Source organism: Equus quagga, chromosome 15 (genome assembly GCF_021613505.1).
Source record: "Equus quagga isolate Etosha38 chromosome 15, UCLA_HA_Equagga_1.0, whole genome shotgun sequence".
NCBI classification, from domain to species: Eukaryota; Metazoa; Chordata; class Mammalia; order Perissodactyla; family Equidae; genus Equus; species Equus quagga.
The window spans coordinates 86,209,207-86,219,802 of NC_060281.1; the positions used below are offsets into that span (position 1 = coordinate 86,209,207).

At 62.3% G+C, this 10,596-nt stretch overlaps 1 protein-coding gene across 1 annotated transcript; it reads left to right on the plus strand.

Moving 5' to 3' along the window:
• On the plus strand, positions 1 to 10,512 carry CABP7 (calcium binding protein 7). Its single transcript, XM_046641468.1, has 5 exons — positions 1 to 109; positions 6,996 to 7,139; positions 8,198 to 8,310; positions 8,621 to 8,774; positions 8,992 to 10,512. Exons 1-5 carry the CDS (start codon positions 1 to 3, stop codon positions 9,117 to 9,119), a joined length of 648 nt encoding a protein of 215 aa, XP_046497424.1. The 3' UTR covers positions 9,120 to 10,512.
• Positions 10,513 to 10,596: the final 84 nt, after the last annotated feature.

Here is a 10,596-nt window from a genome sequence, read left to right on the forward strand (position 1 = left end):
ATGCCGTTCCACCCGGTGACGGCGGCGTTGATGTACCGGGGCATCTACACTGTGCCCAACCTGCTGTCGGAGCAGCGCCCCGTGGACATCCCTGAGGACGAGCTGGAGGGTGAGTGCCCCGCCGGGACCCCAGCCTGTCGGCCCTCCTACCTGTGCGCCCAGGTGAAGCGCGGGCTAGGGGCGCAGGAGGCGGGGGGCTGTCCGCAGGTGCCGGCTGCCAGGTGGGCGCTTCAGCGAGCAGCTGCGCGGGGAGACAGGACTGGCTCGCACCCCTGGGCGCCGCGGTAGGGGTCGCCGAGGCGGAGGGGCGGCCCAGCCCCTGCCCGCGTGGTCCCCCGCGCTGCGGAAACTTGTCGGCCCCGCAGCGGGGTCACGGGGCCGCGCAGTCCGCGGTGACGGTGCGGCAACGCGGCGGGTTGGGGTGAGGGTCCTAGCTGCGACCCCCCAGCCGGCGGGGCCGGAGCACCCGCATCCTGATCCCCTCCACGGCGCCAGCCCGCGGCTCTGCGCTCGCATTGACATTCCGCTCGTGTCGCTTTTAAAATCCAGTCTGCTCGGGCAGCCGGAGAGGGGGAGAGGACGACCGCCCTGCTCTTGCTGGCTGTCTGGCTGCCCCCAGCCCCTCCTGCGGCCATAGGCCCTTCCCCACAACCCTGCGGGAACCCCCAGCCCGGAGCGCCGGGAAGGCGGCCCGGGAGGTGGTGGCGACAACAAGTGGCCAGATTGGGCGTCTCGGTCGCGATAACCAAGCCTGGAGGGGAAAGGCAGAGAGGCTGGGACCCGAATCTGTCCCCCCGCCGTCTGTCCACCTCTTGGCATGAGTGGGGGACCTTAGGCAGTGGGCTAGGTGAGATCAGAGCAGAGGGCAGAGGCTGGGGTCCCTGGAGGGAGGAATCTGGGGAGCAGTGAGAGCCCTGGGGCCTGCGAGCTATTTCCCTACTGGGCTGGGGGCAGGCTTCCCCTCTCCACAGACCTCTTGGGGCCCCATATGGAGTGGAGTGGGGGGCTCTGGGCTAGTGGGATTCTTGGCCCCTTGGGATCTGCTTGTCTGCTGGTAGGGGAGGGCCTGAGATTGCCCAGAGGCTGGGCCTCTCTTTGGGTATCTTGGGTCCAAGGGTCTCAAATCCGGGGCTCATCAGGGCCTGGGGCGGGGATGGTGCAGCTGAGACAGCAGTGCAGTCGGGGATGGTGGTGCCAGCACAAGGGAAGGCACGAGAGAGGTCTTTCCTAATCCTCAAGCCCTGGAGGGGGCAGATCTTGGAGGAGTCCGACTGGGTCAGGAGGATGATCAAGAGGGAGAAGGCAACTACTCTCCCCTCACTGCGCCATAGACCATGAGCCACCTCCTCCTCACCAGGTCCCCCCCGAGAGCCCCCAGAACCTGGGGAGCCGTGGAGACAGGGTCTGGTGTCTGACGCGGGCAGGACAGAGGGATGCGTGCCGCTGCTGGGTCTCTGGCCTTCAACCCTAAAGCCCAAGTCCCTGTCCTGTCTGGGGCGAAGCCCAGGAACCAGAGCCTCATCCAAGGCGGGGGAAGGATGGGGTATGATGAGGGGCGAGAGGGCAGGGGATGGGGCATAGGCCGTCTCTTCCCTACCGTTGTCTCCTCCTGCCCTGGGCCAGCCCAAACCTCCTGCTGGTGTTCCCCTCCACAGGCCCTTGTCCGTCCCTTCCTCCTGGAAACTCCGGCCAGGGTCAACACTGTACCTCCATGCCCCAGGCAGCTTCCACCTCATTCCTTCCCCTTGCTCCCAGCACCCCACCGTGACGGTGGCAGCCCTGCCACGGGCCTCACTGGGTCCCTCCTCTCCTGATCTCCCAGCCCTGGAGTGCAGACCCCAAGGAAGGGGAACAGCTGAGAGGAGGCTGGGATGCAGGGGTGAGTGGGGCACAGATGGGCAGTGCAGGGGCAAGAAGGCCGCAGGCTCCCCTTGGGCCGCCTGGCAGACACACTGGCAGGAGCCCAGCAGCGTTAGTCACCAGCTACACCAAACGCACTCCATGCTTTCTTCCGTCCCCTTCTCCTGGGCCCTGAGGAGCAGTGGGGGCTGGCGCAGGGGGCATCTGAAGGGCAGGGCCCTCCCTGGGATGGGCAGGAGGGGGTCGTGCAGCAAGCAGATGCCTGGATGGCCCAGCCCATCTCTCGGCCCACAGGCAGCTACAGATGATGGCAAGAAGTCCTCCATTAACAACTCCCTTCTTGGCTGCAGGCGCCCTAAGAGCCCTGCTCCTAGGAGACCAAGTCTTTGCAGGCCTTGGTGGTCCTTGAATGCCAGGGCTGGGTGGATAGGCTGACCATCCCTGGCACAGATTCACCCTCTGCCCCCTCTTCCTCCCCGGTGCCCCATTAGTGCTCCTGCCCCAGGGTAGTCTGGGTGAGACCCAAGTTCTTTGCCGGAAAGACGCCCACCGGTGGGGGAGCCGCATGTGCTGAGACAAGGGAGCCTGGCAGCTTGGGATGAAATGCTGCAGACAGTACGTGCTTGCCGCAGAAATCCAGGGGGTGGTTAGTCTGAGGGGGAGGAGGACCAGGAGGGGAGGTGGAGAGCGCAGGGTTAAGATGAGGGCTTCTCAGCTGGGCAGTGGTGGGTTCGAGTCTCTGCACCCTCAACTTATGGAGTGACCTTGGGCAATTACTTGCCTCAGTTTCTCCATCTGTCTGAAGGAGTTGGCATTGCTCCTCCCCAAGGCTGCTGGTGACAGAGGATGTGATGGAAGTGCTCAGCACAGGGCCTCCATGCAGCAGGGGCTCAGGGACCTGGACACAGCAGCAGGGGAGGCCAAAGAAGGGGGCCCTGCTGGGGTAAGAGCCTGGAGTGTAGAGGAACCAGTGAAGGCCCATGAGGTAGGGACATGTGGTGCAGGGGACTGAGCCAGAAAGGCAGCCTGGGGGAGGAGCTGGGTGGACGGGACCTTGAAGGTCTGGTAGAGGCACCTGGGGACCTGTGCCTGGGGAGCCATGAATGGCAGTTGGCAGGGTAGACGTGACTGGGCAGAGCTGGACTGGGTCCACCTGCCCCCCATGAGGGAGAGGTGCAGGCTCTCCCAGATTCTCCCTGTACCCCCTCACTGACGTACACACACGGCAGAGACCCCTGGGGCCAGCAGGAGCACTGAGGTGGCCCCAGTGGCATCAGCGGACTTGAGCACCTGAGGGTGGGATTGGGGGCAGCCGTAAGACATGACACACTCTCTCTGGCCAGAGAGAGGATGAAGGTGACAGACAGACAAGCAGACAGCCGCCAGGGCGGAGTTCTGGGGTTGGCACTTGGTCTGTTTGGTTGGATGGTGGAGCCTGCATTGAGAGTGGCCAAATGGGGGCATTCAGACTGTAGGGGCCAGAGGGGTCCCCTTTCTTGTCCCTCTTCCCTGCAAGCCTGGCAGCTGCCTCTGTGCAGGCCGGAAACTCAGGGAGGCCAAAGTGGTGGGGCGCTGGGCCAATGCCACCCAGAGCAGCGGTCACTGCAGAGGACAGACGCTGCCCCCTCACTGAGTGACCTCCTGCCTGTGCACCCCCTCTCTGGACTCCGGCTCCTTCACAGAGTGCTGGCGTCCTTTGGGGCTTGTTGGGGGACTCAGGAGCTGACACAGCTTCACAGGCCAGGGAGGGGATTGGGGGTGTCAGGCTGGAGGTGGCAGGTGGGGGACAGTGTCAGCCTGGAAACCCGGAGGCCCTGCCAGCTCTTTGCCGGGCCAGGCGTCCCCTTGCCAAGATGGAGCACGGCAGGCTTCTCCCAGCCTCAGGGGGAGGGAAGAGACCGAGGCTTTTGGGAAAACGCGCCCAGCTGGGATGTGCGGACGGCAGCAGCGGGGAAGACATGACGCCCACCCTACTCAGGGAGCCCCCAGGAGAGTCCAGGCCTCAGCGATGGGGCAAGAGTCTTACTCCCATTTCACAGACGAGGGACTGCGGCTCAGAGAGGGAAGTGCCTTGCCTGGGTCACTTGGCTGCTGAGTGGCAGAGCCAGACTCCAAGCCCAGGCCCTCAGGCCAGGCTCAGCCACCAGGAAGGCTGGCTGGTGTCCTGAGCTCGCCTAGTCCTCCCGCTCCTTCCAGCCCTGCTGCCTGGGATGGTCTGACTTCCAGCGCGCTGTTCTGAGACACACTTGAGTGTCTTCTTTTGTTGTCCCTGCAGCCCCACCGTACAGGTGAGTGAACACCAGCTCAAGGTCACCCAGCGAGGGTGTTGGAGAGCTGGGATTTGAACCTGCTTCTGTGTGACCAAGATCTGACTCTCTGGCCGAGGAGGTGGGCCCCTGGGGCTGGGCCACGGCTCTCAGCCTGGGCGAAGGCAGAGCAAGCTGAGGGGGAGCTGTGTGTGCCGGGAGGGGTGGCCGAAGGCACGGGTGGACGTGGAGGTGGCAGTCTGGATTTGTGTAGTGGTCTTGGGAGGTTAGTTCTGCCTGAGAAATGGCTATGGGGTCCCTGGGCTGCCTCCAGGCCCGTCACCTGCCCACATACCCTATGATTCACCTGCCTCCACTGTCTCCTGTCCAGCCTAGTGCGTTTCCTTGGGGATCCCAACGGGGTCAGGGGCTCCAACTGAAGCAGCCCTGGGCTCCAGGAGCCGCACCTGGCCCCTGCCAGGGTGGGAGGGGCAGCGTGGACCCCAGCTCATTGCAGGGGAGGGGACCAGCACCCGGTTCAGCCACTGTGAGTCCGGGGTTTTGTCCTCCCACCTTGAGATCTCCCAAATGGGCCTCAACAGAGGAGCAAACTGAGGACCCAGAGAGATGAGTTGCCTGACCCTGGGTTCCCCCTTCCCCAAACCAGCCCCTGACCCGGAGGTCTAAGGATGGTTCTCCCACCCTTGTCCTCAGCTGGATCCCCCTCTTCGGTAGTGGCCCATAGGTGGGTGGGGGCGGGGTCTTTGCCAGCTGCACAGAGGGACAGGCAGCGTCCTCAGCCTCACCTCATGCTTCTTGCCTGCTTGGGGATGGAAAGCAAACGCTTACCTTTACTAGGATTGTTTGTAAACCAAGAGTAAATGGGCTCTGAGCGATGGCCTCACCAAAGCAGTGCCTGAACCTCTGCTCAGCTCCTCTCTCTGTGTGCTCCAGATGGGGGGTTCCCCAAGTCAGTCAGTCATTCATTTAACCATTTATTCAGCGAATGTTTATGCTTGAGTGACAGACACTGTTCCAGGTAATAGGGACCCAGGCGTGAGCAACACCGACCTGGTCCCTGCTCTCATGGCATTAGTGGTTCACAATCCAGTGTGGTCAGTGCAAGGATGGAGGAAGAGCAGGATCTGTGGGAGCCCAGCGGAGGGCCAGAGTCAGCCGGGGGCTGGGGAGGGCACCAGGGAGGTGATGCCGCCCATGCTGGGAACTGCGGCTGCGTCAGAGCTCACTGTGGTGAAGGGAAGAGCGGTCCAGGTGAAAGGAGCCTGGAGGTGGAGCAACCTGGTGCCACCAGCACAAAAGGGCCCTCAGGGCTGGAGTTCAGGACACCTGAGATGGGCGGAGCCTGTGGCTGGGTCGGGAAGGCAACAGTGCCAGCCAGAAACCTAAGTGTGTGTGTGTGTGTGTGTGTGTGTATAAGACAGGGTACAAGTTGTGCCTGGTTGTAGGCCAGTGCCTTCCTCTTTACCCAGAGACTCCCAGGCAGCTGGAATCCCCTCAGCAGCCTCTATAACTGCCAGGCCTCTGCTCACACACCTCTGGAGCTGGGGAGCTCACCACCTCCTCAGTGACCCGGGAAAACTCTAGGTAGAGTTCCCAGAGTCCAGGGTTTACAGATTTCCCATCCCTGCTGCTCTTCTGGCCAAGGGGCCACTGGCTAGGAGACCAAATTTTCAGGCCCTGTCTGGGATCGGTAGGGGGAGGCCCAGAGGCAGAGGGTCTGGGGTCCCAGGCAACTCAGCTGTTACCCACTGTCTCTGTCTTGACCTGCACGTCAGTTGGTCTAATCTCCAGGCCTTGAGTGCAGACACCAGGTGGCAAGAGCCTGATGAAGGTTGGGGGCCTCAGCCCAAACCACCTTGCCACGTAGCCTGGGACACGCAGCCTCCCTCTCTGCGCCACACATGGCCCCTGGTCTGTGATGGGGCCAGTGGAATCAGGGAATGACCCCACAGCACAGGATCCCACTATCAGTTTCGGGGGTTCACAGACCGCTCAGGCCAGGCCCAGGGCCAGCCTAACTCCTGTCCCTACCAGAAACAGCCCTGACACCACATTGACCCTGGGCTGGCCACCTTGCCTCTCCATGCCTCAGTTTCCAGGTCGGCAGGACGGAGCATCTCATCTGTCTCTGCTTCCAAACACATACGCGCACACACACACACACACATGCACACGCACACGCACACAAGCTCCCCTCTGCCTGCTGAAGTCCCACCCAGGGGAACAGCTTAGGCAAAGGCCGGGAGGCTGGCAGGTGAACTGAACAAGGAGACCCCAGGGAGCTGGAGCAGAGAGGATGGAGTGGACTGAAGTTCCCTCCCCACAAAGGAAAATACTCATTAGGGCTCTCCTTGGGCCAGTAACAAGGAAGGGACAGCAGGCAGAGAAACAGAAGTAGAGCAAAGAGCGGGGATAGGCCGGGGGAGGAGGCGTGAGATGGGGATGAGGGGGAGCGGGGGTGGAAGGAGTGAGGAGCGGGCAGGGAAGCCTTTGGCAGCTCACGGAGGCTGTGGGCTGCCTGGCCCCAGCACCCTCCCCTGCACAGTGGGACCCACAGTACCCGCCACACGAGGTCGTTGTGAGCACGCTGGGAGAGGCTGTGGGAGCCTAGCACACTGAGGCCGAGACCCCGGGGGCGGTCTGTCACTGCCGTGGGGCTGGGCACACCTTTGTTGCCCTGCTCAGCCCGCTCTGAAGGCAGTGCTATGGTGGCATCTTGTGACCACCCGCCAATTGTCTCTGACCCCGCAGGCTCTGGGGTGGATTCTCCATGCTGTGCTCAGGCTGTGGGTTCCAGGATGCTGGGGGGTCTGGGAAGTGGGTGTTAGGGAAAGGAACGAGTCCCAACTTGCTCTACTTCCGCCACAGAGATCCGTGAGGCCTTCAAAGTCTTTGACCGCGACGGCAATGGCTTCATCTCCAAGCAGGAGCTGGGCACGGCCATGCGCTCCCTGGGCTACATGCCCAACGAGGTGGAGCTGGAGGTTATTATCCAGCGGCTGGACATGGATGGTGAGCACCGCCCCCACCTCAGTTTCCTCACCCCTCACCTGGGGTGAAGTGGGTCTGGGGCCTGATCCATGGAGGCCGAGCCCACCGTGGGCATCGCACTCCTTCCACTCCTGGCCGCCCTCAAGCCCAAGGCATTTTGCAGCCAGGTCTGGCCCCATTTCTCAGCCAGGAGCAGGAGGCCAGCAAGAGTGACAGCCCCGACCACATCCAGAGGTCGGAGACTTTGCCCTTGTCACCCTGTATTCCAAGAAAAATTTAAAGTACGGAAAAGAAGAAAGGATATAGTCAATACCCCAGTTCCTACCACCCAAAATAAAACATCATCAGTTTTGTTACATTTGCCCTGTGGCATTTTATTAAGGAAAAACTCGTGGGGCCGGCCTGGTGGCGCAGTGGTTAAGTTCGCACATTCCGCTTCTTGGTGGCCCAGGGTTCACCAGTTCAGATCCAGGGTGTGGACATAGCACCGATTGGCAAAAGCCATGCTATGTTAGGTGTCCCACATAAAAAGTAGAGGAAGAAGGGCACAGATGTTAGCTCAGGGCCAGTCTTCCTCAGCAAAAAGAGGAGGATTGGCAGCAATTAGCTCAGGGCTAATCTTCCTCAAAAAAAGAAAAAAAAAACTCGTAAGAAGAACCATGATGCCCAGTCCCCTCCCCTCAGCCCACCTCCTGTGGCCTCCTCTCCACCCAGAGAGCAGGTGGCAACCTGGGCAGGCTGTCCCCCATCCTGAGCCTTATTTCTTCTGTGTGGTGGGGAGAGCATTGGGTCCCACCCCTGCCCCAGGACAGCAGCAGGCTGCTGGGAAGCCATGACAGGGTCTGAGTGACATGTGAGGGTCTCCCATGTGCAGCTTCCTCCAGGCCCACCCACTGCACCCTACCTCCACCTCATCACAGTTGGTGGCTTCAGCATCAGCCCAGAGCTTGGCACATGTTAGCTGCCTCTGAAATTGCCTCAAGGCTCCGAGAATCCAAGGGGACCTGCCCAAGGTCCCAGAGTGGCCCAAGGGGCCCAGTTGCAGCCCCACCTGCTGATTGGACCTGGGCCCACTCTAGGTGATGGCCAAGTGGACTTCGAGGAGTTTGTGACCCTCCTGGGACCCAAGCTTTCCACCTCGGGGATCCCAGAGAAGTTCCATGGCACTGACTTTGACACCGTCTTCTGGAAGGTATGCCCTGGCTGGTTGGGACTCAGGGCTGTGCACACTGTGAAGAGCTGTAGGGGAGCCAGTGAATGGCTTGGCCTACACTTTAAAGGGGAGACGACTACTCCAGGCTTTTCTGTCCACGGGATGTCTTGTCTCCCAGAGGGGGATGGGCTCCCTGGGGGAGGCTGACTCCCGCGGGTCAAGGACTCGAGGAACGGAGTGGTTTCCAGCCCTCAGGATCTGAAGGCCTGTTGCTGGGCTTGTGTGGCTGTGGGTGCTGGGTGGGGACTGTGGTGGTGGTGGCCAGAGCACTGTGTCTCCCCCACCCAAGTGTGACATGCAGAAGCTGACCGTGGACGAGCTGAAGCGGCTGCTCTACGACACCTTCTGTGAGCACCTGTCCATGAAGGACATCGAGAACATCATCATGACAGAGGAGGAGAGTCACCTGGGCACAGCGGAGGAGTGCCCCGTGGACGTAGAGAGTGAGTGGTGACCCCTGGGACCCCATGGGCAGCCAAGTGCTTGAGCAGGGGAGGAACCCGGGGTTTGCAGAGGGGGCTGGGGGCCTCCTTGCCTGCCCCAAGCCTCATGTCCCCATGTGCCCCTGGGGACCAGCCATGTGCAGAAGTGCAGGCAGCTCCTGATTCCATCGCTTTACTGTCCCCTCTGTCTCTCTGGCGCTCCCCGGCGGCGGCGCAGCCTGCTCCAACCAGCAGATCCGCCAGACGTGCGTGCGCAAGAGTCTGATCTGCGCCTTCGCCATCGCCTTCATCATCAGTGTCATGCTCATCGCAGCCAACCAGGTGCTGCGCAGTGGCATGAAGTAGGCGCCAGTCCACAGGCGGTGCACGGGTCCTCTCCACACCCCTCGCCGCCTGCAGTTCTCTCCCTCGGCCGGGTCCCCGAGTCACCACCGCGGGTACTTCAGGGCCTGGACATCTGGCACCCCCACCCCACTCGCCCACGGCCCTTGCATGGAGCTGTGGCCAGGCTGCAGAGGGCCTGGCGGTGGCTATGCGGATGACCCCCAGCCCAGCCTGCACCCTGCCCGTGCCCCACCCTGGCCTGTATGTAGCACTAATGCTTCCCGCCGTCCAGGGGCTCCTGGGGAGTCAAGGAGGAATTGGTACAGGGCCCAGGAGCTGCTGTGGTCCCTAAAGCAGGAGGGGGCACCCTGTGCCCCGGGCCACACAGCCCACTTGACCCTGGTCCCTGAGGTTTGCCCATGGCCATGGGCAGGGTGGCAGAGGTGGGGCAGAAAGCCTCCTCGCAGAGGGGGTGCAAGGAGGTCTCCTGGGCTCCACTCCCTGGCATGGCCGGAGGAGGCCTTCTGCTGGTCCCTTCCTCTGACCCTCCTTCAAACCCAGCCCTCCTCCACGCACCCTCTGGGGCCAGAGAATCAGCCCATTTTACAGGTGAGGAACCTGAGGCTCAGAGGCCCCCAGATTTGGCCTCAGTTCCCCCATCAACAGGGATTTTCAGAAAGGGCAGAAGCTCATGGAGGGTGGGGCCTCTAAGCTGGCTCTGCAGCTACCCCACCCTTGGGGGCCTCCCACCAGAGGCCCAGTGACCTGAGGGCCTCATTGCGACCACCACCCCAGCATGGAATCTAGAACTGGAGCGCAGTTGAGGAAGGAAGTAGAGCCGGGCCTGGTGGCTCCTCACTACCTGAGCAGCCTCTGTGATCTCCCCACCAGCCAGGGGGCTTCTCCAGGGCAGGAGCATTGGGAGGGCCCCCGGGCCACCCCTGGGCCGAGGGTCCAGCACAGCCCAGTGCTGTCGGTGCCAGGAAGCTCAGCCAGGCCACTCTCCCAAGCCCAGGGCCTATTTTCCTGGGTCGCCCACTTCTCTACCCCATCCAGGCCAGAGACCCTGCTCCAGTTGGGCCATTGCACACTCGGGCACCGGCTCAGCAAGGGCAGACGTGGGGCTGGGACAGCAGACCGAGTCACTGAGCTCCCCTCCGCAGATCTGGAGCTACATCTCACCTGGGTGATGGTCACAGCCCCACTGGCTACCCTCTGCCCGGCTGTGCTGGGTCTCTGCCGGCCCCCAGTGGAGAAGGGCAGCACACACCAGTCACCCTGCAGAGGACCTCGACGCGCTCCGGCCCTGCCCGTCTCTGACCAGGGGCCAGAGCACGGAGCTGAGGGCCCCGGGCAAGGGGGAAGTGCAGCCACACCACCGTGGTGACAGACTTTCTTTATAAACATCCAGAAGGAAGTTTTCACCCATCTTCTCAAGATGTCCCATGAGGAAGGGAGGGAGAGCTGCCTGGGGCAGAGCCAGGACCGGGGTGGCACT